General features: G+C 49.4%; 4 protein-coding genes across 4 annotated transcripts; 2 read left to right on the top strand and 2 right to left on the bottom strand.

Moving 5' to 3' along the window:
- Positions 1–180: 180 nt before the first annotated feature.
- Positions 181–4,096, bottom strand: Bur (GMP synthase burgundy). The gene is made up of 9 exons (XM_076789822.1): positions 3,949–4,096; positions 2,922–3,190; positions 2,617–2,829; positions 2,245–2,542; positions 1,600–2,077; positions 1,264–1,505; positions 1,010–1,180; positions 486–917; positions 181–390 (listed from the first exon to the last, which is right to left on the bottom strand). Exons 2-9 carry the CDS (start codon positions 3,140–3,142, stop codon positions 289–291), a joined length of 2,157 nt encoding a protein of 718 aa, XP_076645937.1. The 5' UTR covers positions 3,143–3,190; positions 3,949–4,096; the 3' UTR covers positions 181–288.
- Positions 4,097–4,359: 263 nt separating this feature from the next.
- Positions 4,360–5,621, top strand: LOC143358151 (cytochrome b5 domain-containing protein 1). The gene is made up of 2 exons (XM_076795104.1): positions 4,360–5,268; positions 5,358–5,621. Exons 1-2 carry the CDS (start codon positions 4,729–4,731, stop codon positions 5,595–5,597), a joined length of 780 nt encoding a protein of 259 aa, XP_076651219.1. The 5' UTR covers positions 4,360–4,728; the 3' UTR covers positions 5,598–5,621.
- Positions 5,622–5,840: 219 nt separating this feature from the next.
- Positions 5,841–8,164, top strand: LOC143361567 (malate dehydrogenase, mitochondrial). The gene is made up of 6 exons (XM_076801065.1): positions 5,841–6,168; positions 6,242–6,537; positions 7,304–7,561; positions 7,639–7,768; positions 7,836–8,038; positions 8,093–8,164. Exons 1-6 carry the CDS (start codon positions 5,964–5,966, stop codon positions 8,162–8,164), a joined length of 1,164 nt encoding a protein of 387 aa, XP_076657180.1. The 5' UTR covers positions 5,841–5,963.
- An 11,583-nt stretch (positions 8,165–19,747) lies between these two features.
- LOC143361559 (uncharacterized) lies at positions 19,748–23,547 on the bottom strand. Its single transcript, XM_076801053.1, has 7 exons — positions 23,336–23,547; positions 23,111–23,267; positions 22,823–23,023; positions 22,519–22,670; positions 22,363–22,413; positions 21,658–21,734; positions 19,748–19,899 (listed from the first exon to the last, which is right to left on the bottom strand). The coding sequence occupies exons 1-7, from the start codon at positions 23,545–23,547 to the stop codon at positions 19,748–19,750; spliced, it is 1,002 nt and encodes a 333-aa protein (XP_076657168.1).
- Between the last annotated feature and the right edge of the window lie 639 nt (positions 23,548–24,186).

The raw sequence follows: 24,186 nt of genomic DNA, 5'->3' as shown, positions 1-24,186 counted from the left end.
TTCTCTTTCTCTCTCTCCCTCTTTCTCTCTATTTTTTTCGTGTTTTCATTTCTTTTCTTTTTATCTTTTTCAGTTAACATATTAATTTACAATCGAGAACGTATGTTTTTTCGAAAGAAGTTTTTGCTCAAAGGTTTTATATAAATCGGTAAGAAGTCATAAACCTCGAATTCGTACGTATTTTTGTAATATATATATATATATTTTTAAATATACTTTTTACTTTGTAGTCGTTACGCGCAGGGATGGTGAAAAAATAGAAAGGGTTGAGTTAGGGATGAGCGTTTACTACTCCCATTCGGTAGTTCCCGGCGGTTTAGATGTTAAGTCGTACAAAACACGCGAGATACCGGATATCATAGTCATTTCTATCAGCATTTTTTTCACCACCTGTTAAAGAACAAACAGAAACCCATGGATTAATACAGGCTGTACCAAAATGAATTAATGGTAGGATAGTGGTAGGTAAGATTGATCGAACTTACATGTACCGGCAGCTCCTTGCCCGGAATAGCCGGGGTGCCAGTCATAAAATCATTAGTACAGAACGGCCTAAGAACGACTGAACGTTGACATGAAGGTATCCGAGAAACAGCGTCACGATCAAAGTGTATAGGAATTAAAACTACTGGCATTTGACTGATAGCCCCCATACAGTTATTAGCGGCTAAGACTTCGTTTGCTACATGATCCGCTTCCCGGAGCGTGGCTATCACGTTCGACGTCAGATGAGTCGGTGTGATATCCGTCACTGGGTGGTGTAATTGAGACCCGAAAATGTAACACACGCGGTTCACGTTGTGACAAACACGCGGAATCAGTTTCGCGAGGAACAACAGGTCCTGCCATACTATTCCTTCCGACATGTTCTCTCCGCTGGACAAACCTACTACATAGCTATAACTCCTTCGGTCTCCCTAACAACAGAATTCAATGCGATATTACACACGGTTTCCCCCAAACAATCTATCTTTCTCTTTCTCTCTCGCATCGTCTCAATATATCCTACCTGTACTCCTACGCTACGTATAGGCAGTAGGGTTGCAGCGAATTGACGACGACTCGAAATTTGTCGCAAATGCTGGCGTTCGGCTTCGCTGGTCGCGCCTTCCACACGATTCAGTAGTCCGTGTTTCTTCTTGAGCATTTGCTCGTATTCTGCCATTATTTTCACTATTACCTGTGAACAAACGGAAATTGTTTCCTCGATGTAGTGCAGCGAGCCCACGGATATCGTTTCGTAGGCGTAACAAAGACGAGTACCTGCGTTTCCGAAAAGTCTTTGTCCATGTAAGGCTCGTCCGCGCATAGAATACGTACAGCGAGCCCGGGACCAGGGAATGGATGACGAGCTACGAGCGAAACTGGAAGTCCTAGCTCGCATCCTAGTTGTCTGACTTCGTCTTTGTGAAAGTCTTTCAAGGGCTCTACCACGTGGCCTTGTGCTCTTAACGCCCTTACCAATTCGCTATCGTTGTGATGTGTTTTTATCGCGTCCGCTTTACCTAATGGGAAAAAACGCGGTTCGCATTAATCCGCGCGAAAATGAAAAACATTCCGAGAAAACCCGATCTCAATGATTCTTTCAACAATATTTACCACTGGCTAGTGCGCTTGCGCTTTCTATAAGATCAGGCCTGAGGGTGCCTTGCCCCAGAAACACCTCCTCCGCCTTTAAACCCATTTCCGCCATCACCTCGTTCGCTACTTTTACAAACACGTCCCCTATGATTTTTCGTTTCTCTTCGGGGTTGATCGTAGCGCACAGCATTTTGGTTAATCTGGTTCTCGGGGTTGTTCCCGTACCGCATATTCCTTTATTGTTTAAAGCGTTGGCGTTGGCTATCGGCGGGACGTTGTCCAAGGGAACGGATGTAGTCCCTTGCATGAAATAGTGTGCGGCGTTAATTACTTTTAATCGAATTCCCAATTGTGCCAAATTCTTCTCGACAAACTGCGTCTCTCCTTTCCGCATGAAGCCATTATTGATATGCAAGGCTATAACTTGCTCCTTGTTTAAAGCTTTATGTAACAGTGCTGCGCATACCGTGGAATCCACGCCTCCGCTCACTAACAACTAAGATCATTTATTTTCTATTTTAATCGACAGTCATTCGTCTGTGTAGCTTATCGATACTTGAAATATCTTTTTACACCGTGTTTGAAAATTTTGCAGAATTGAACAAGTCGATGCATGCTTATGGGATTACGGTTTAATTACGTGTAAGTTTAGTCGTGCCTTACCAGAACTTTCTTGCTGCCAACGGTTTCCTTGATATATTGAATACATTGTGCTTCTCTACCATGAAGCGTATAGTTGCCAGAGAGGCCGGCAATCAAGAACAAAAAACAGTGCAACATTGTTTTGCCATTAGGTGTAAGATCTACCTCGGGGTGGAACTGAACCCCGTACAAGTTCATTTTCTCGTTCGCTATTCCTGCTACAAAGTTCGACGATTTGGCAATAACACGAAAGCCATCGGCCACCCTATCTATACTATCACCATGTGTTAACAGTACTACTTGTAACCTGTCCAAGCCCCTAAGATGCAATCGGTCGTTTAGAAACGGAGCACAGCGAGATGCGATGGATGAGAAATTTTCGGATCCACTTACTTAAACAACGAGCACTTGGAATCTACTTCGACTGGAAACTGGCCATCTTCTCGGCCGTCTTTTTGCGTTACCGTACCACCGAACTCTTTGTTCATCATTTGCATCCCATAACAGATACCCAATACAGGAATTCCTATTCTAAAGATATCCGCGTCGTATCCAGGCGCATCCTCTGCGTAAACTGAATTTGGCCCTCCAGAAATTATAATAGCCCTACAATTTTATCAATATTTGATCATTCTCATAGAAAAGTATTTCAACTGTAGAAGATGTATCTTGCCGATACACGATCACATCGTTCTTACTTATAGCCCTTCTCTTGCAGAGTAAATGCTGGTGTGTCAAGGGGTAGAATTTCACTGTGAACATTTAGTTCACGGATTTTTCGATCTATCACTTTACCATACTGTGCACCTGCATCCAAAATGGCCACTTTTTCATTGTTGCTTCCCATATCCATTGCTCCTTCGTCTGCTCCATTGTTTCTCTCTGCGCGACACACTGATCCGTACGCGCTCTTTTCCATTTCAGAATTCCGTATATTGCTATTGCTATTGCTATGATTTCACCAACCCTACAACAATTTAGAAAACATAATAAAACATCAATTCAACCGACATGAATAAAGTATGTAGTTGAAGTGAAAAAATAATTTGTTAAGATAGGAGAACTAGATTGTGGTGAAAGTATTGTTATCGATAAATATTAAAACTTTTTAGATATCTCGAAAAATAAATTATTATAAATAAACAAATAAATTTTTATAAATACTCGTATGTTCGGCTGTAACCTTATTTTCGTACAAGGAAAGTCATTTTGCAGCATAGTGCTAAAGAAAGTAATAAAGAAATTATAGATAAAAAAAAAACAAATTATATATGCCATTTGATCTGCATTATGTGTTAAGTTATTTTCCTTTAATGAAACTAGATCGATGAAAATTTGCGTGCTATATGCATAAATAATGATAAAAATTCAACAGAGCGTGATAGCATATTTTCGAACAATAATTAAATATGTTGCTCCGTGCATGTATAACATGCTATTATAGCATGTCACAATTCAACTACTAGTTTTGACAACTACTGTACACTCTGGTGAGTGGAATGCGTTTCCGATTGCATAGAAAGTGCGAACGCAACGTCGGAATCGATTGACCATCAAAGTGGATGACGTTCGTGAAAAAAACTGTCGGACGTAATGTTTAGCAAGAAATAAATAACCGGCCGTAAATCTTACGAGCACGTTTCACAGAAACGAGAGTCTTACAATAATTCCGCCACTGTACCGATCGTACTTCGGAAGATTGTTAAAACGTATCGAAAGACTTACCAAATAATACGAGGCAGAGAATATTTCACGTGTAAATCACCAAGTAACGTAAAATTAATTACAGCAAAACAGAATGTGCACTCTCTGGACGAGGCAGCCATTCAATCGCCTGCAATAGCCACAATAAAGTGCCTGCCTTCAAGGTGGAAATAATAGTGGTATCCAACAGTACGGCGCGAAAGTTACCAGGCTTCTGTGTTGTCGAGCCAGTTTTTTCCCAGTTATACAAGGATGTTCTCCTTGAGACGCTACTCGTACGCGAATACTACGCGAGTACTTTGATAATCTTCCAGTTAGAAATTCTTTTAAAGACCGTTCCCGTCGGATTCAAATATTTCTCGAATCCGTCTAGGAATTTTATGAAATGGAGGCGCCGTGAAGTTAGCAGAGAACGGCATTTATTGAGCAATATTTTTTGGGTACATTTTAGGATTTTGTTTACTATTCTTTATCTATTTATATGCTACACACTCCCAAGAGTGCAATAACATCAGAGTAGAATCAATAATCGCGATATATTCGATAAGTGAATTAAGGAAGATGCATGGCATCGAACTCATCGACACCGAATAGGTCGAAACGGGTGTTATCTTTAAAGAGAAACACCTATTATGTACATATGTATTTTAGCACGCAAGAACGAATAGGGAGCTTTAACGATATGCTGTACAAGGTTGAACATTGTTACGATGTACGAAACAGTCGCAGTATTTCCGTGCAATGGCAACGCGATACGTATCTATGCGCATAGGTGCATAGATGCGATCCAAATTCAGGTGAATGTCGTTCGATGAGACTCCCAGAAGATTTGGGAAAATGTCATGCGTGAACGAGCCCGTTTCCTGTGAAGGGGAGGCGCGTAGAATTTCCAAAATCGTCACGAGCGCTCCGGACAGCGTCCGCGACAGAAACAAGTATTTTTTGCCATCGGAAGTGGCGGTGCATAATAGCAAAGTCGATTGTTGGGTCTCGTACAATGGCGGAGTGTACGATTTGACTGATCTTTGCAAGGAATGGGCCGGGAAGAGGGAAATCAAACCCTTGCTGGCTCACGCCGGCAAAGATATAAGTCATTGGTTCGATCACGAGACGAACGACATTAAATATCACGTGCACCCCGTCACCGGAGTTCTGGTACCCTATTGTCCTCACGGTCCATTACCGGATGTAATGGGTCACGTGGTTCCTGCGGGTTCTTGGCGGCCACTGGACAAATGCCCGTGGTGGCTCGACCGAAGGTACAAGAAGGGTCGGTTGACCAAAAATCCCCGACCCTGTCGAATTATGAACGTGCTCGCCGGGACGGAATGCGTGATGATGGTAAACGCGAAAACGGGCCTTTGTTCTCGACGGAACGGCAAGAATGTCGAGATCGATATACACGTTGTTAACGAGAATCTGAAATACAGGTTTGCGAGGAGGACACCGTTAGACGTATCCAGAAGCGTGCTCTTATTTACAACGCAAACGGCCGATTGTACACGTGGAAATTCGAGGGGAAGGAGTTGAATCTCAACTTGACTTTAACAGAGAACGGCATTCCAGACGAGCGTGATCGTTTCGTTGCGTGTGGCCTCCCCGACGATTACTACGTCCCCTGCCTCATGTGCTATTACAACGACAAATGTGTTTGCGCGAACGAGCAATAGTAATGTAACGAGAAATATTATCTAGGTAGAAAAAAAACTTGGTTGCTTCCTCAAAAGAAAAGTTTCCTACGATATCGTCGGATGAGCCTCGGATCCGACACAAAAGATGGCACCACGGCCTCTCGCCGCGGCACGCCTTTGATCCGACTCCGCTTTTGGATCCGAACAAATGAAAATTCGGTTCGCTTCGATGCCTGGACTGGACTTTTTCATATTTTTCCCCCTTCGCCGAGCAGCCTTTAAAAATGGAAGATCGAATCGATAGTTCGTCAAAATCGATCGACTCGAACCGGACGTCGAGTATTCTGCCCTCCTTCAAATCAAATTGTTTAGTGTGTATCCATGATTGCAATAAAATGAGTCGATATGATTCCATCTGTGGTTCACGCATCGCGAAAAGTAATACCGCGCATTTTCCACGGAAGGTTTCTCCATTCTTCGATCAAACAGAATGGTTCCTCGTTAGCAAGATGGAGGAAGAACGGTTCGAAAGTATGCCTCTCGGTACAGTTTCAATCCTTTTCGTCGAAGTCCATGAAAGTAGCGATTCTCGGCGCTGCCAGTAAAACAGGTAAATAGATTAGGTTACGCACCCTTCGTTTTTCCGCATCGTATACGTATCGTATCGCATCGCCTCGTCGTAGGTAGATGCCTGTCGTTATTTCTAAAACGATCGTCGTGGATAGACGAATTGGCAATTTACGATAATGCTTGCATTTACGGCCTCGCATGGGATTTAAATTATATCGACACGAAGTGTAAGGTTAGCACATGCAATTCTTCGGAAGCGTGTTTGCAGCGAACGCTCGAAGGGGCGAAGATAGTAATGATCGTTGCGGATCGAGCGATCAAGAAAGAATCGTGCCCCGATGATGTGTTGAAGCGCAACGCTGACGTCTTGTCGGACTTGTTGCCGAACGTGATTAAATACTGCCCTCAGGTAAAGTAGCACAACATTTTCCCACTTGACGGAGCACAACAATGTTGCTGGAAATTAATATGCTAACGATTATCGTTACCCGTTTCTTATGATCCGTTTTCCTCTCTGGATGCTTCCTTCGTAATTCCACTTATCCGGGTGGACACACGTACGAACGTTGCCAAGTAATAGCTTATGCCTGAAAAACTCGATCATAAACGTGCAATTTCCTTTTATCAAATCGAATATCAGGAAACCTTTTACCGTTTTATCTTCAATTAATTCCGTCTACCGTTAATCTAGTCGACATTAAGCGTGCTGTTTGCTCTAGCTTCCTACAAATCTGCATACTATGCAACAACCATGCGGGATCGGCGAATCAACGCTCGGCGTCTAGCGGTACCCTTATTAGTCACTTTTACTGACCACCCTGCTCATGTAAAATTTATACGCGCACGACAATGAGTATGCGATATGGGGCCTAATAATGGCGGACACACCGCGCCGCGCTCCGTACGATCACGGCTTCTTATGTGTAGCAGTTGACCTCGGCTTTTAACGCCCTCGCAGTTTCATTAATTACAAGTCGGCTGTTTTCGACATTCTTCGCGACAATCTCGACGAGGACACGGATGTTTGTCGCATCGATCCTCTTCCATTCGCTTTTTACCGCAGCGTTTACGGCTCGCGCGTTTCCTTATGCGTTTTATTCGTTGCATAAATTCGACGGAGCTTGTCCCGCGGATCTTGCAAAATATCGGTACATTGATTTCTCCTTTTTTTTCAGGCACTGGTCGCGATAACAATGCATCCGATAAACAGCTTGATACCGTTGGCCATGGAGATGTACAAAAGAGCCGGTGTCCACGATTATAATCGTGTTTTTGGTGTAATTAGCCTCGACTGTCTCAGAGCGAACACTTTGGTCGCGGAGGTTGTAGGCGTCGAACCAGAATGCGTCTCGATACCTCTGATCGGTGGAAGCTGTTCGAAGACGTGCGTGCCGATTTTTTCGCAGTCGAAACCTTGCAACATGATATCCCAGGTAACCCGCGCCTTGTTAACTCGTTGCTAGATTCCTTCCAGCGTGTCGGCTCGGTAATTAATCGGTTAATCGATTAGGCAGAAGCTAGGAGATTAACAAGGGCTGTGAGATCCACCGACGAAGAAATATCGAAACTGGACGCAAAGGGTACCGCGGCCATTGCCATGGCCTTCGGGGCAGCTAGATTTTGCATGTCTCTTTGCAAAGGTAGACAAATCTGCCTTCTATAGTTCTACGAACCGACATGAAGGTATATTGTTGCCAATTGGTTCAGCGCTGCGACATCAACGCGGTGTCGTGGAACACGCCTACGTTCGATCCTGCGTGATACCGGAAATTCAATATTTTGCTTCCGCCTTGGAATTGGGACCGGATGGAGTACAAAAGCATTTAGGCATTCCGCCTCTCAACGACTACGAGTGCAAGCTGCTTAAAGCTGCTGTGCCGGCTTTGAAATCTGCGATACTACTAGGAGAGGTAATTTAAGTTCGATTTTCCAACTTTTACAACTGACCGTTCGCCGTTTCGTAGACTCTCGCATTGGGACAAGGACCACGTCTGATCGAGGGAAGACAGAGGACCCTACCCCCCGATACGCTATAGTAAACATTCGCAGGAATTATACGGAGCGCATAGAATTCGAGTTACTTTCACGAACGCTGGACAAGGCTACACAGTTTATTTTATAGGTCGCCGAAGAATCTCTCGCCGCTAATTCCCACGTGTACTCTAATGAGCAAAGTCGGCCAGTCCAGTTAGCCAACTGGCTTTTTTTCTTTATCGACGACTATCAAAGTGGTACACGGGACCAACGTGTCCGTACCGAGTATATACGCTGTATCGCAGACACACGAGGGCAAAAGAGACCGAAAAGAGAATCGGTTCGCCGATCTTGAAATTCCGGCTGTAATTCTTTTTCTCTTCACCCGCTGTGCCTTAGCCATTTCATTCATGGCGATCATTATTGACGATAGTTATTGTAAGGCACGCGGGAGGTAACCTTCGAATGATTTACGATCTTATCCAGCGTGTTCCATCTATCGGAATTAACCTCGTTTCATTATGGCTCGAAAAATGAGGAGCCTTCCATCGGAGTCCGACTGCTTTATTTATCGAGTTAAGGCTCGCCGCGTTGAAATCGGAGCTGGCGCACGGACAAACGTAGAGAAATCAATTTATCCCAGACAGAAGCGGAGAAAGAGAGTGCGAGAGAGATTAAACGAGCTTAGGTCCGCCGAAAATTCCGGGTGTTATTGTCGCTGCCTCCTGCTGTCGTTGTTGTTGTTGCTGCCGTGGCCGTTGCCGTCGTTGTTGTTGCTGCTGCTGCTGCTGCTGGCCGGTACGCGAGAAAAATCGAAACAATGGCTCGTAAAGCAGGGGAGACCGTGAAGCATCGTGTCGAAGCGAAACGCCGTACTCGAGATCGAGCCACGATAAACCTGTAAAATAGTTAATGGCGATCGTAATGGTAGCAGCGATCCGTTCTATGGAGCATTGCTTTATGAGCGAGCTGGACGTCCGCGCGTTTATTTTCGCGTAAATCGGAGACTGCAGAAGCGCGCATAAACGCCGTGCCCGATCGTCTGGTTCGTACGCGAGAGCAGGCGAAAAGATTAGGGAAAATGGAAAAGTACGCGAAAGTAGAAGGCTTCCACGGTCGTTCGAACGTCCGATATAGCGAAATTCTGGGCTGGTTCTAACGGTGCCGATCTAATTATAAGAAATCCGCACCGGTTCCATCGCATCGCTTGGTTCCAGGCAAGAGGAAAGAGGAAAGAGGTAAGAGGCGAGAGGCACCAGGCACGAGACACCAAGCACTCGCCTCCTGCTCGTTTATTATACGTGTAACAGCGAGCAACTTAACTAGAGTCACCTAACCAGGGAAGTGTTTGGATCTGATAAGAACACGAATACAATCTGGTCTCGAAAGATTCTAGCAGCGGACGCGGTTTTCGAAGAGCCACCGCATCACCGCGGCTCAGGTTACCAGGTAGATACGCGCAACAAAAGTAGAAGAAACTCGTCCTTTCCGCATTCCCGACACGCCACGGTGTTCCCAAGTGTGCTGCGCCGCGACTGCAGACAAGGTACGGACGACTGCAGCTGGCAACTCTTTGGCAGAAGGGATTATTGCGAAGCCGAGAAGAGGGAGGACGGCACGGCCCCGCTCCGCTCGGCGCGGGTGTTGCCTATCGCAAATCCTCTCTAAGCGAGTCTTAAACTCTCTACATTCCGACGCGATTCAACTTTAGCCACGGCTTGCAAGCGGTATAATAATACGGGCTGTATAAACGCTTCGCCCCACCGCACCGTCTCGCGGTTCTTCCACGTAACAGCCCTATCTTTTGAGTTATTCACTTAACTCGGCTATTCGCTGAATCGCGCCGCGTACGCACAATCGTCTATCCGACCACCGCGCTTCCCGATCATCGATTTCAGTCCCGCCGCGACTTCTTTTCCGACCGCTGCATTACCAGCGGGTTCAAGACAGACTCCGAGCTCTTAATGAGACATCGATCGTGACTAATGCACCGGTTAAATAGTTTCGAGCGACGATCCATCTTTTTGCCGTGAGCGCACCGGTCGGCCTTGATAATATAAACGACGGGGATCGCCTCGATCCCAACGATGAATTTCATCGCGATACGAACCGTTAAAGCTAACGAACGAACTGGCCGAGTTGTCGAACCGTTGGTGAAAAAACTAGGGGGTGATTTTGAACGGATAATCGTTTAATCATTTTCGTTCGAACGATTCCTCGCAATCCTTTGACGAACTATTCGACGGAAGTTCATGCTCCGGACGCAACCGTGGACTAGCCTTCGCTGGAAGGTATCGTGGTTCTTGCCACTGGAACTTGTACTCCGCGTCGCGTCGGTAGCGCCGGCAACTCGCGGAGCAGGAAATTAATCGCATAGTTTCTCACGATATAATAGCGGCGGTACCCACCTGCCCGTCTCCTGCCTCCTCGATCTTTGTCCGTCCGAGATCGGAATCAGCGCCGCGGCGTCTATCGATAATTGCTTTAATTACGTTGAATCGCGAAAATATAATCGTTCGCGTAATGATAGAAAACCGACGTTAAGCGGCCGACAGTTTATGAACTCTTCGAAATCGTGACGGGGTTGCCAAAGATCTCGTTCCCTGCGTACCCTACTCGACCGATATATCCTCGAGACGTACGAAAGGAGACGGTACGCCGAGCATTTGCCACGGGGCGCAACAAGTACGTTACGTGCTAGCTTAGTCACCCCTCCTACAACGTGATCAGTTCGTGCCGCGTTATAAGAAACTCAGAATTGGTACAAATCGGTTGAAATTAAATGAAATTTCATACACATCGAAATTTTTGCTCCGCGTTATAGGAAGGGTTACTGTGTAACTGTCCACGTCGATCGAGAAACGAGAAACGGTTCTACCATCTGGAGATACGTATAAGCTCGTTGGTATCCGAGCATTAGAACGTCTCACACGACCGCTTTTTCTGAGCAGCGGCTGGCGCCGTCTGGATCTCTTTCTCGTTGAATTCTTCTAATCAAAGAGGTTATCGAGGATTGCGCAGTATCGATCGTGCGTTCTTCTGCCCAAGGACGAAGACTGGAGGACATGCGTCGCGATTAACAAGAGAAATCGCTTCTAGTGTACTAGAACGTCGAGGAAGAACTCGTCTTGCCGGCAAGGCGACTCGTGAGAAAATCTACGAACCGAATTCCTCCCGTCTATCCACGCGACTCGCTCTCCTCGTCATTAGTCGCGTATCTCCATGTCGTCCTTTCTTTTCATCGCGAAGAAACCGAACCGGGTCTCCCGTCTCCTTAGATAGTATCCGAAGAAGGGAGGTCGCGCAGAGTGTTCGGAGGCTTACGAGCCTGGCGAATTCGTCGTCAGGGGTCATCGTAATCGGGGTTTGTCCCCGTGAATTGGCCAACACCGCCCTGGCAGTCCGTCCGGTCCCATCGTCTGGGTGATGAACGAGTTCCGGGGGACCGGTTACGAGAACGCCAGTTTAGAAAGATAAGAGGATACAAACGGGACAAATGGACGGGGAGGTGAACGTCCGTGGCAAGTCCATTTGCCGATACGCAGGCGACTATGAAAGCGTCCGGACGCTAATCGTATCGGCCGACAGCCATTGTAAATGCGCCTATTTTGCCTCCGCGTATCTGCCGCGTTCGAGCGAACAAACGAACGAATCCTGGGCCAGTTCCGTATCGCGATGCGTCTTTTGTCCGGGCCTTTATCCTCGTCGTAGGTTCTTCGTTTTACTCGCGTCCCTATCTCTCGCGATTTTCGCCCCTTTCCTCCAGCCTGGAGCGGTCCGGATTGTCCCGGGGGGCACAGGACATCAAAGAAAGAAGAAAGAGACGGAAGACGTGGCTCGGTTGCTCTCGATTTCAACGGAGTCCTCCACGGGGCAACCTCTCTGGTCCCGGACCGAAGCGTGACGCGCGATGCAGCGGTCGATCGTGCGGCGAACATACTGGCGCATCTATACGGTAACAATGCCGCGAGTATTGGCTATACTCGAGATAGCTAGGTAGGAAAAAGAAGAAGGAGAAGAGTAGAAAAAGAAAGGGATGACGGGTGAACGGCCGCTGAATGGCACGACCTTCCGAGGAGGCCGGTCGAGCGGCCGAGCAGAGCGAGCGGACGAGCGATACGATGCCGGTGCTGCTGTTGCATGGTGCACGCTGCATGCTGTACGCGGCATGCGCACTCCCCCGCGACCACGACGAGCTTCCGCGTTCGAAGAAGCACTCTAGACGCCTGGATTGCCGAGAACCCGAACAAGAGCCTCGCGATGTTCCGATCCGAACGATAGGAAACGGAGCGACGCGACACGTCGAGTTTTACCGCTCGACGAGTGAGCATAGGTGACGGGAGCAGATTATACTCGCGCTTTGCTCGCTCGGTCGTTCGCCGTGTCGTTTCTTCGGGGAGGATAGAGCGAAATCGAAGCGAAACGCCCGCGCCGCGCGCCTCTCCGGAGAACTGGATAGATCTCGGCTCGGTTATTGGTGTGCGTACGTTTCTCGGCGATATTAAGTCGATTCGTTACGGCGTTACTCGCAGAGTTATACGCCGCGCGGGTTGCGCACACCGGTGGAAGATAGTGCGCCATCAGCGCGCATACCTGTCCGTACAATCCACATAATCTTATTTAAGTACGATTCTAATAATAGTCGCCGCTAAGTTTTTCCACTCGTCGAGCATTAGCGAAGCGCGGGGGTGGGGCAGAGCTTGGGACAGGGAGAACGGAAGGGGCGGGGGGGAGACAGGCGTATCCTATTTTCTCTCGTTGTCAATGAAAAATACCTACCTCGAGCCGGCAAACCGGCTGTTCACTCGCCCCGCCTCGCCTAACTTCGCGAACGTCAGCGGTGGCGGGCAACGTGAACTCGAACTCGAACTCGAACTCGAACGCGAACGCGAACGCGAGCGCGAAACGGAGCTGTTGCATCGGTACAACGGGGCACAGGAGTGCAGTGACTTTGCACCGTGGCTGCGCCTAACCTCGCAGATCGTCCACTAGTTTTCTCTCTTCAGCTCCTTTCACTATTTACCTCGCTCTTCCTATGCCGCATTCAGATCCACCTACATCATCGCCATTGGCGCCTGTGCGATCCTTCGCGGAGATCCTGTTCGTTCGGGCCAAAGCGAAAGCATTGTTGCCACGAGCCCTTAAGGGCAAAGGCGTAGTTCGTGTGTCTGGATCGCAACGAGGTCGGCTTGTTTATGGCACACCGTGGTAACGAGATATATCCTTTCCTAGAGATTAATATCAGGGCTGCTCCTCGACGAGACGTTTCCATCCCCGCGGAAATCACGCTCCACAGTTTTATCGAACGCGTTCACCCGTTTCGCTCGTGTTCGCCGATCCCTTGTCCCTTGCACCGATACTCCGACACTCGGACGCCCACTCTCGATTTATCTTCAAAATTTTGTCTAGTTGCTTGGACGATTCTAAATGCTGGGTATCGACACGAGTACATATTGAAGATCCTCGCTGTTCTCATCCGGACGTCGCTTGTCGCGGTTAGCCGATCGTTCGTATAACTGTACGCAGGGGTCTCGCGGGAATATATACTTATCTCGCTGATAAAAATTCTAGTGTCGCGTGGCGGCGGCGATCGTGTGCGGTTTCGTTATTCCTCTCGGGTGTTGGTAAGCGGGTTGCGTGCTTGACGCGAACCCTCCTATACTCGTACCCGTAGCCGCGTCAACGGGCAATCATTCCTCCATCGGTGAATCGCGTTGTCACCGTTTGCGACATTCTTCGGATCGAGTGCAACGAACTTGTTACTCCACCGTGCGATTTCCTAGATCCGTCCCGTTCCGTTGCCCCGCAGGATTCCACGATATCTCAATATTATTCCGGTTCTAGCTTGCGTCTAATAATAACACGGAATGCGTCTAAATTTGGAGTTTCGCGTTCCTTGATATTCTGCCAAGCAATGCTCTCGCCCGTTGCCGCGCCGCTCCGAGCTCGCATTCGTCGTGTTTCCCCTAACGGTGAAGCATGGACGTACGCAATTGTGATCGAGCATCGATACACCTCCTCCGTATTCGAATGCCTGGAATAGCCGAGGGCCAGTCCGAGCTGCATACAATTACGTAATCATTTTACCGGTCCTAATTGCACGCGTAATCGACGGAGATCGTTAGCGAACGATGTTGGACAGCCGTCGTTAGGCTGCAACCACACCTTTCGTAAACTTGGACGCGAGATTATCAGCGGTGGGTGGAGTCGAACGTATCCGCGCGGTTACTTTGACCCGCGGAGATCGAAAATGGCGGTGAACGCAGTTCCTTCGGGAAATGATTCTCAAAGTCAGCGGGGATCGAATCGTCGAGATTTCACGCGGACTCACGCTGCCCAAGTATGCGCCGCGGTCTTTCGAACGGCGATTTTCTACATCGCTCCAGTTTCCTCGGATTTTGACTCGTCCCACGTTCCGACTGCTCTCCCTATTCTTTCGTGCACACATTCCTCGACTTTAATTCGAAGCTACGGCAATCTCGCAAGCAATCTTTCACGAGCGAACCGCGGCAGGTGTTAGCTTGTTTCTCAACCTCGATGGATTGGCAAGCACTTTCGAGTCTCGGGTCTCGTATTCCCGAAGAATTTACAGCCGCTTTACGTCAAGGAATGCACGAGTTCTCGTTTTTGCCCAAGTATTTCGTGCTATCTAGTCGAACCTTGTGCTGAAGTCTGCCCGTAATTGTACGTGTACGTATCGGCGCGTTGATGCTACCATAAATTTGCATTCCCTTCGTGAAAGGTAATACTCTGGAAATGGTAAGTCGGTGCGCGATAGAGAACGGCCCCGTTCAAAACTGACGCGATAAATATCATTATCGGGACCCTCTAACTCGAGTACACGCGCACGGTCTCGATGGGTCTCGATCGCGGGAATATTCGCGGATACCTCTCTATGGGGAAATTATGCGAATCTTCGGGGGAAAAATATCGCCGGCGAGCATCCTCTTTCGCGTCGTTCCGATCCGAACGGTACAATTATTGTTGTTAGGCCAACGCGGTTGGAATTTTGCGCACGGTGGCCGATCGGGAATCGAGGAGGCTCGAGAAGTATCTTCTTCCCTTATGGCCGATGCATTCTCGTGCCGCTGCGCCACTCCTCCCCGAGACATCCTTGAACTTGACGACCGCCACGCGGGTGAGAGGACGAGCGCGTCCTGCGTTGCCAATATAATACTCGAACACCAGGGATCGTAGAAAAGTTGAGCCAGCATCGAGTCGAAGGATCTACCATGGCCTTGCATTTACTGAAACGCGTCTCATCGTTTACTACGCGCGTACCAAGGCAATTTACTACGCACTTTTGAAACAATGTACGTATCTGCTCGAGGCATCGCTATAGCGCTACAGCGAATCCTTAGATACACGAGCGTGGAATCGAAACGGAAGAATCTCTGCCTCTCTGGTTCTCTCCCTCTCTCTCCGTTCCTCTCCACTCCTCTCGTCCTCCTACCCTCTGGTTCTCGGTGTTGAGCGAAGCAGCTAGCAGCACGGCTGTCTCTGGTGAACCTAGACCTCGAAGGCATCCTTGAACTTGACGATACCCGAGAGGGCGAGTCGTGCGTGCCGCTCAAGCTTCTCGTATCCAGTTATACATATTTCTGTCCCGAGTCTGCCTCGTGGCGTTCATCATCGCGGAACACCGATTTGTAAATAGATATGTTCCTTTCACGACACTGAATTTTGCGCTCTGCCAAGAGTGCTCGGTAGGCAGCTGGCCGCCGCGCCGCGCCGCGCCGCGCCGCGCCGAAGACCGGACGCCGCTGCTGGTCTGTATCTACGTGCGACGAGGATGGCCGCTTAGGATACCTCGTGCCTACTGCCTTCTCCGCCTCCTGCCTCGGCAGGCCAACAAGGATGTTCCTCGGAACAGTTCTCGGCTGATTATCAGCGCTAATCGCGAGGAATGCCGTAACGCCGCGAAACAACATCTTCTCCCTGGTGGTCTGGCTCGAACGTCAGCCCTGATTAGCCTAACTTTTATCGAAAAATCACCGGCCTTTGTACTCGTTAGCGATGCCAGGCTGGGTCCAATCAGCGGGTGCTCGGCCGCCGAGCGTAACGGCGAGAGTGTTTCTCGTTCGCTGTGATCATGCTGAGCCGGACACGTAAATACATTTTCTCTGTTTTGTGCCATTGTGCTCGCGCGATTCGACTTCTCTCGCCGGTTTCAAACCGAAGCGGGCGGCTTGCACCGTGAAACGGAGTTCGTTGATCGTTCGGAGCCGAAAATGGAAGAGAATTGGATAGACGCGCGGTCGTAGAGGCAGCTTATTGTTCGGTTTAGCTGGCGATTCGCTCAGGAATATTCAGTTTCGTCTTCGGCTTTCGATATTCTGTTACAACGTTCAAGACCGGTTGTTCCAGCTTGCATATAACTCTATTAGACGTTCAACGACTAGACGATTCAGACCCGCGAGAGCTTCGATACTATATCGCGCGGATATTCATTTTCAATAAACTTATGCAAACATCCTGGACACTCCGGCTGAGTTATCGTTAATAATTTTAGACTCGTATTAGGATGCCGAACGTTTTTCTGCGCGATGCCTAAGTGAAAATAGTCTCTCCGTCTTCTTCTGCTTCTTCTTCATCTTCGTCTTCTTCTTCTTCTTCTTCTCTTCTTCCTGTTCTTGTCGTTCTTGTTGGGCCGCGCGCCCGTCTTCTCACTGGAAAAACGATAAACGTTAATTAAATCATTCACCGAAGAGGATAATCGATCTCCGCTTAAGCAATACAAGGCGTCCGATAGAAGCGTACATCGGTTTCGCGTTTATCTCCGATGCCATGAATCTTTAAGCGGAGTGTGCGCCGTCGCCTCCTGATTAATTTAAATCTATCGCCTGCCACTCGGCATGCTTTCGTAATCGTATGCGTGAAATAAATTTTCTCGCGGAACGAGAAAATCAAACGTTACACGAGCGAATCGTTCGCGACCACGGACCCGTGAGCCGAGAGAGTGGTGAGCTGCGAGCCGGCGAGGGGTACGCGTATAAAATACACCAGCGTGCTGCGTTGCAGAGTCGCGTCTCGCATTTGCGATGCTAATATTGTAAACAAGCCATCCGATGCTAAAAATGAAAAATAATAAGCGCATTGTGGTACCAAGGATTCGTTGTGTAACTTTTCGTACCGGGGACGTTTCACCAGTTATAACACGCTCGTTCGCGTCTAATGCGAACAATGTTGAGGAATAATTATGAAACGCGATATCCACGTGATCTCCCTTAGTCGTTGCACGGGTTTTCTCAAAATTCGGCGAGCCCGCGAACTTTCCTTTGCTCGCGTAACAGCCGAGAAGCATAGATTTCGAAGCAAGTCGAAATTACCGCTCGTTATTCTCGGTTCTCGGTCAGTGGAGGGCCTAGCCGGTCGGAATCAGGAAGCGGATTTCGCCGGAGACGAATAAAAGTGATCGCGTGACCACGGGATACTCGGTTCCCTGCAAACATTTAGCGAAATATACACCTGCGGTTGCGTAATCCGTTCGCCGGTAACGTGGAAAGTGTTGCGTTTCACGACGCGGACGTTTTCCACCGTTATCCTTCCACGGCTATAGATCAGCCGCGCTAATGAGGCCCCTGTAACGGTATGTATTCCTTGCGTCGATGTCGGGGTGTTGTATTACCGAGGACAACAATTACCGTCGATCGGCCGATTTGTTGGGCAACTCGGTTCGTAAAATACGGCGCGTATCCTATGCTCTCTGTTCGGTTGCAATCTTATCTCGAGCGTAACGTGGACGCGTGGGCGTCTCGTCGACGCGCCAACAAAACAAACCGAAAACCTCTGCCGAATCCTCGGACTTGTCTCGCCGCTTTTGCCTGCTCGAGACTAATTCGCGGGATTAGGATTACGACACCGATGGTGCGCTTCGACGAGCTCGAGTTGCATCACGTCGCGTTACGACTACCGATACAGGTTGTCAATGAGTTCGAGTGCACGGTACTCTGTGGCTTACCGCACGGCTACCTTCATCAACTTTTTGATGGCTTCTCGGGCCCGCTATAATCACGGAGATAATAATAATAACGATAATAGACGCTGCCTACTCGGGCAATAAACTTTCTGCTCGTTTGTTATTAAGTATATGCGTGTACCGTGGTAGTTACACCATGATTTACATGTTATTTTTACGTCGACTCTAAACGGCCGTTGACTTTGCGCAGATTCAGAAGCAATACCTTTTTACGGCCGAGTAACGAGCAAAAGTCGAGGAGCAGCGGGAACATTTATGAATCGAACGTGGAAAACTGCGAGGCGAAGAACCGCGGCATTGCGTCCCGATCCTCGGACGATTTCTCGGCAGAAGAACGCCGATTTCCGGGATTAACCGTGCTACGTTTATTCCCTTTTTCTCGCAGGCGCATATAAAACTCGTACGGGACGAGCCGAGATTGCGTCGGGTATCTCATGGACAAGGTACTGTTACGGTTTACGTCGCGATAAAACGATAAAATCATACGAAGCTATCGGACCAAGGATTTACGTCGACGCGGATAACAATATACATATTTCTAATCGCGAAATATTGATCGTGCGATAAACAAGCGTTGCGTAAGGCGTGAGGCGTGAGGCGTGAGGCGTAAGGAATAGAAAACCCGTTGGCTGGTTCGACGATCGATCGATCGCCTCGCTCCGAGATTCCCAGTTTCACGGATTGGATTAGAGGCGTGTACGTCGAGGACAACGCGCACGTACACGGATCTCTGGCTTTGACGACCGCTCTCGCATATGCGTACATTACGCACTGCACACACACGCTCGTCGATCACGGCAGATGAAGACACGCGAGTGCGGTTAGACGACCGGCTGAAACTCGAGATCCGCGCTTCGTGTTTTCCTGGATTATAAATTATTCCGGTATCCACGGAAAAGAAACGTGGTTTCTGTAATCGTGCACCACCTTTTAGAAAGCGTCCGCGAGGATCGCCCGGGCCGAGCCGGAGCTCCCTCGAGGAACTCCTTCGAGTTCTCCGATTCGAGTCGCAAATTTTCCAGTACCCGGACTCACGGAACGCGATGCCCTTCTCCCTTCTTTGCGCTCGAGGAAACTCCGAGCACGCTCGCGGGAAGGTTCAAACCGGTCGCGATCAGTACGAAACGTAACAGCGCACAGCGAGCGTTCCTCGACGACAATGGTCTCGGTCATTTACCATAATGTCACATTGTTCCCGAGCAACGTGCCCGTGGAACACACCCACGACTCCGTTTCGCTGTACGGTAGAAGACGGATACAGCGCGCGCGGGCCTCGATGATTATTATAAAATCATTTTCCTTTCTACCGCGCCGTTGTACGAACCTCGACAAGCAAACGAGCATTGTTGGCCTCCAGTTACGTCCACCGTTCGCGAAACGGTATACCGCTACGCTGCGCCTGTGTACGAGCGCGGCGTGCGTTTGTAGTTTGCGGCTACGAATCCTGAAGAACGAGGTCAGCTCGCCTTTTATCCGTCTCGGCGAATCGAATCGTATCGAATCGATCGACGATTCGACGTCCGCCTCGGTCTCGCTATCTCGATAATGCAACGTATCGCAACAAGGAGCTGTAATTGTCGTGGATGCAACGAAAATCGTGAACGATCGAAGAGATCGTCGAGGATTCTGCGAAAATAGCCGTGACCGTTCAGGGAAAATTATACGATCACGCCTCCCTCCTGGTTCTGTTGTCTTTCGGACGGATCTTCTTCTCGTTCGTCCGCCTCCTCTTGCTACCGTGATATCGCGGACACATCCACTGGTAGAATTGCGAGGCGTAAAGATCGCGAAGAGGTAGGAAAGCGCTCGTCGTTAACTCTAACGGTTCACGAGGATCTCGGTAGTCTCGTCTATGATCTTACGGTTGCGATATCCGTTCGTTCTCGAACGGAGGAACGCTTCTGCCTCTCTACCGCGTTTGACCCTGTGAGCGTACGTAGCGTCTCCGACAATCTCGTCAAATCGATACCGTTTTCATTGCACGGAATTTGAAGAGGCTATCTCTTTTCGCGAAAGTCACAGACGATAGCAGGATGGAACGAGGATGGAGTCGAGTTTCCTAATAGAAAATCGATCGTTTCATCGAGTCTCGGCTCGACGTCTATTGCTCCATAGCGCAGCGCGGCGTTATCACGCTGCGAGACTCGAGTGGAGCTACACAGCCGGAGCCGGGCCCCCTTTTTCTCCGTCAGTGTTTTTCCCCTCGTGCGGTTCCCCGGCATTTTACATGGTATTATGGTCCGTAATCAGAGTCGTGACTACCGTTCGTTCGCACGATGGAGCCACTCGAGGGATTTCGTTCGAGGCTGTTATGGATGGAGCGAGGCTTAACTCGCGATCAACCATTAACCAAGATCATAGGTTAGTTGGGGTCGATACTCGTTTAACGCTTTTACCTCTGGCTAGATGCGTTAACGGATACCTAACCCATCAGTCTACGGTGAAAAGAGTTTCTACCTCGTGATCGCCTGCACACATTTCCACGAGATTTTCCCGCGAAACTTTCTTCCCTCGTCTCGTCGGCAACCAAAAATAAACCAGTGGCCGCAACGTTCCGAGGTACTCGCCACGGTTCCCATATCTCGTCAACGTAATAACGTAATAACGTCTTCGCGAACGATCCCTCGCCACGGCGCGATCGCGAGCGCAAAGAAACCGATCCCTCGTTGCTCGTCCTTTTCGATCGCGGCGCGAACGGAATCTGCACGCTTTCCGGTGAACGGTGAGCCGCATTTATCACCGTCACGGAATCGTTTTACGCGTGTGCCGATCTCGCGGACCGATCGCTTGTTGCGAAGCCATTCGCGTCGATTTAGCGATCCCATTCGTCATCCATTCTTGTCGCAATCGAGTCCGCCGCGGCACCGAGGCACCGCGCGCCGTCGTCGATCGGTATCTCGACCGCGCTCCTAATTACAGGCAATTTCAAAAGACTCATTCGGCCCGAGATACAAGCTCCTCGACTCGCCGCAAGCGGAGAATTCGTCTATGCTAGGAAAACGTTTGAAAACACGTGCGCTGCCAATACAGCGAATTCTCGATATATGTCAACAACACGGGTCTTGCAAACGTCGTGCATCGTCCAGGAGACATACCCTCTCGAGCTTCGGGGCCCTTCACGGGGCATACCCCGCGGTAGTGGGGATAATTCTGCGACATTCATCATCCAGGCGACATTTACAGAGAAATCACTGTATACAGTGAAATCCCGTTGCAAGGAAGTGCCAGCTTGGCGGTTGGGAGTCATTGGAACTACCCACACCACCGCGGGGTACACACAGTGAATTCTCATTACGAGTCAGTGCCAACCTTACAATTTGGAGTCAGTGGAACTACTCACACCATCGTCTCTCGAGCTACGTGCAACATTGTATCGGAGAAAGACATTTTCTCAGTCTTCTTGACACTATCGCTTAGTAGTCATAGGCTTTTATGACTTGTTGACGGATATGACTCTTAGGTTTCCAGCGTGCCCCGAGTATTTCAAATGCGACGCTCGGCGACAACCTCGGATTTCGTCTAAGAGTCAGTCACCAGAACGGCGCAACTGACTCGTAACGAGAATTCAATGTATACCCCACTCTCGAGCTTCGCTGTCCGTCTCTACGTGCAGCATTGCGTCGGAGAAAGACATTTTCTCACCCTTCTTGTCACTATCGGTCAGTAAACATAGGTTTATAACTTGGAGACGGATAATGACTCTTGAATTTCCAGCGTGCACTGTGTATTTCAAATGCAACGTTCGGCGACAACCTTAGATTTCGTCTAATTGTCAGTACTTGTCAGAACTGACACTTATGACGAGATTTCACTGTACAATGTCGCAACGAATTTGCGACAATTGCTGCTCGATGCACCCCGAACGATCTCTGGACAGTCCCCGGTATTTATCCTCGTTTATTTTCCACTGAACGTACAGAAAAATCGACGATGCGGTACAGACGGTACGCCTAGAATCGAACGGCGCCGAGACTTCACGACGTCTCGAGAAATCGTAGATGTTATCGGCCGATAATATCGTTTCACCGTGAAATAGGCTTTTATGATACATTCGTCGAAGTAGGTTGCGTGGCCACAGAAAAGAAAAAAAGCCGCCGCGCGACGGAGCGAGCCGAACGGTGACTGCAGGGGTCGACGTATCGCAATCCCGCCGAAGCAAAAATCTCGTAGCCTGTCCGCGTTCCCTTCCTCGGCACGAAGTTTAAATGTTAGCCACAATAGCGTGTCATGTCAGCTCGCTCGTGTCGAAACAAACGGCCGAGGGGTTCGTACGGGACGGACCTTCTACTCGAGTTAGACCTGTTCCACGGCTCGCTCTTGCTCGCGCGTTCCCTGGAACGGGAAAAGCTGGACACGCCGCGTTATCCGAATACGTTGGATCGCCCTCGTCGGAACTCGGAAAGTCAAGCCGTGATCGAGGCTCGCCGCGATTCCGACGAATTCTCCGGGTCGAGATCGCGGATCTTCTCGAACGTTTGCAGCGTGTCGTACAGGATGATGTAATTGTCGCGCAGCTGGACCAAACGGTGCCACAGGTTCGCGTGGATCACGTCGGAGGGCTTCGCCTCCGTCTCCGCCTCGGCCGTTACCTGGACGGTGGACGGATCGAAAGTACCATTAGCAAAGGTGGAGAGCGCGATTGAAAATATTGTCGTTACGGTCGCGTTGATTCGAAAGGGAAATGGACGCATTCACCGCGGCAACGCGGAACGTAACGGCCGCAATTAGCGTAAAGGATTACTTTGTTGGCGGTGCGTGGCGCGCGTTTCACTTGGAGGTACTTCAGATGAAAGAACAGCTCGTAAGCCCAACAGTCGATGGTCTCGATTCTGCGGATCGCGTTCGTTAGCTCCTCGGTCGGCGGCGACGTCGTCATTGTCGTCGTAGTCGTCGTTGTCGACGACGCGTTGTTCAACGCGGTCGCTTGAAGCCAGCGTTTCAACTGATCGCGGGGATCGCAAGGAAACGGTTGTCAGTTTCGTTAGGTGTACGGACGAGAGGAGTCGACGCGACTCGAAAATCCACTTACGGTGGTGGTGTCGGCGATCAGTTTCACCATGGCCGGTCGCATGATATCGATAAGATTTCCAATGATCGTGGTGTCCTTCTTGGCCGTGGTCACGTAAGTCGAGAGAGAGCTGTCCCAATTCGACGAGGGACCGCATTGAGCGTTCCTCAGCTCGCGTCTGCGAACGCGTCGGGAAACGAGCTTTACCTCCTGCCGCGAGATAAGATTCTGTGAGGGGAGCCTTACCTTTGGAAGAAGGCGGCAATCATGGTGTCGATAATGTACTGGGACGGGGCGATCACAATTTTCTTGGTGCAGGTCACAAGACCGCTGACCAGAAAGGCCAGAAGCTGGCCAAGCGGACTCGGTCGACGACGTATACTCGACCCGGGGAGTCCTCGACCTCTGTAACGCCTTTTCTTGCAAACTCCGTGTCGCTGTCCACCGCGGTCGCACATCGACAGAGGATAATAGCTCGCGACTGCGGGAACAGAAAAGTCGCGGAAGGAAACGCGCGTTGCGTTACGAATCGGGTCGTCGCGTCGCTAAAATCGCCTACCACTGTAATCCGAGACGCTGTTCGAGTCCCAATTTCTCGGATTCGAGAGCGTCGTATGACACTTGGCTTTCCGTCCAGGGGCAATCTCGTTGTATCTGCTGTTCCTGACAGAGTCCGGCATGTACTGGTTCACGTAGTCGTTCAACTCGATGATTTTGTTGGGGAACGTTTCCAGACAAGCCATCGCCTGCGCCGGAATAAAGTCAGTACCGCGGAAAGGTTAGAGTTCAGTATCGTAATGAAATTATGCTTCGTACTTCTCGATGAAGGCGATCGAGACAGGAAGCCTCGCCATCCGCCTCGGAAGTCATCGTGGCGACGATGCCACGAATTTGCTGGCTAGAAAGCGTAACTGATTATTCCACGTAAATTTGGATCAACGTTCATCTTGATATCCCCGCGGGGCCAAAACCAGCGACCTCGCGGTGCAAGTTGCGCGTACAGAATTTTGACAACGAACGATCGCGATCGCCATCCCTGTCATCGTAAACGCGAATTTATCGCCGGAACGATTTCGATTTCGATTTCGAGTTCGATT

The sequence above is a fragment of the Halictus rubicundus genome, chromosome 1, assembly GCF_050948215.1.
Source record: "Halictus rubicundus isolate RS-2024b chromosome 1, iyHalRubi1_principal, whole genome shotgun sequence".
Lineage (NCBI taxonomy): Eukaryota > Metazoa > Arthropoda > Insecta > Hymenoptera > Halictidae > Halictus > Halictus rubicundus.
The sequence above is the reverse complement of the archived record's forward strand: the minus strand, read 5'-3'. Positions and strand labels throughout refer to the sequence as shown.

Bases quoted from the DNA above. Each gene is read 5' to 3' on its own strand.
- Bur (XM_076789822.1), bottom strand. From the start codon at position 3,142: ATGGAAAAGAGCGCGTACGGATCAGTGTGTCGCGCAGAGAGAAACAAT. The intron at 1,181-1,263 runs GTACTCGTCTTT...GTTTGTTCACAG, and splicing joins AAGACTTTTCGGAAACGCAG to GTAATAGTGAAAATAATGGC. The intron at 391-485 runs GTAAGTTCGATC...GTTCTTTAACAG, and splicing joins GCAAGGAGCTGCCGGTACAT to GTGGTGAAAAAAATGCTGAT.
- LOC143358151 (XM_076795104.1), top strand. From the start codon at position 4,729: ATGTCGTTCGATGAGACTCCCAGAAGATTTGGGAAAATGTCATGCGTG. The intron at 5,269-5,357 runs GTAAACGCGAAA...TCTGAAATACAG, and splicing joins GGACGGAATGCGTGATGATG to GTTTGCGAGGAGGACACCGT.
- LOC143361567 (XM_076801065.1), top strand. From the start codon at position 5,964: ATGATTCCATCTGTGGTTCACGCATCGCGAAAAGTAATACCGCGCATT. The intron at 6,538-7,303 runs GTAAAGTAGCAC...CTTTTTTTTCAG, and splicing joins TGATTAAATACTGCCCTCAG to GCACTGGTCGCGATAACAAT. The intron at 8,039-8,092 runs GTAATTTAAGTT...GCCGTTTCGTAG, and splicing joins CTGCGATACTACTAGGAGAG to ACTCTCGCATTGGGACAAGG.
- LOC143361559 (XM_076801053.1), bottom strand. From the start codon at position 23,547: ATGTGCGACCGCGGTGGACAGCGACACGGAGTTTGCAAGAAAAGGCGT. The intron at 22,671-22,822 runs GTAATCCTTTAC...TCCACCGTCCAG, and splicing joins CGCCACGCACCGCCAACAAA to GTAACGGCCGAGGCGGAGAC. The intron at 19,900-21,657 runs GTATACATTGAA...GTGAACCGTTAG, and splicing joins CAGCGAAGCTCGAGAGTGGG to AGTTAACGACGAGCGCTTTC.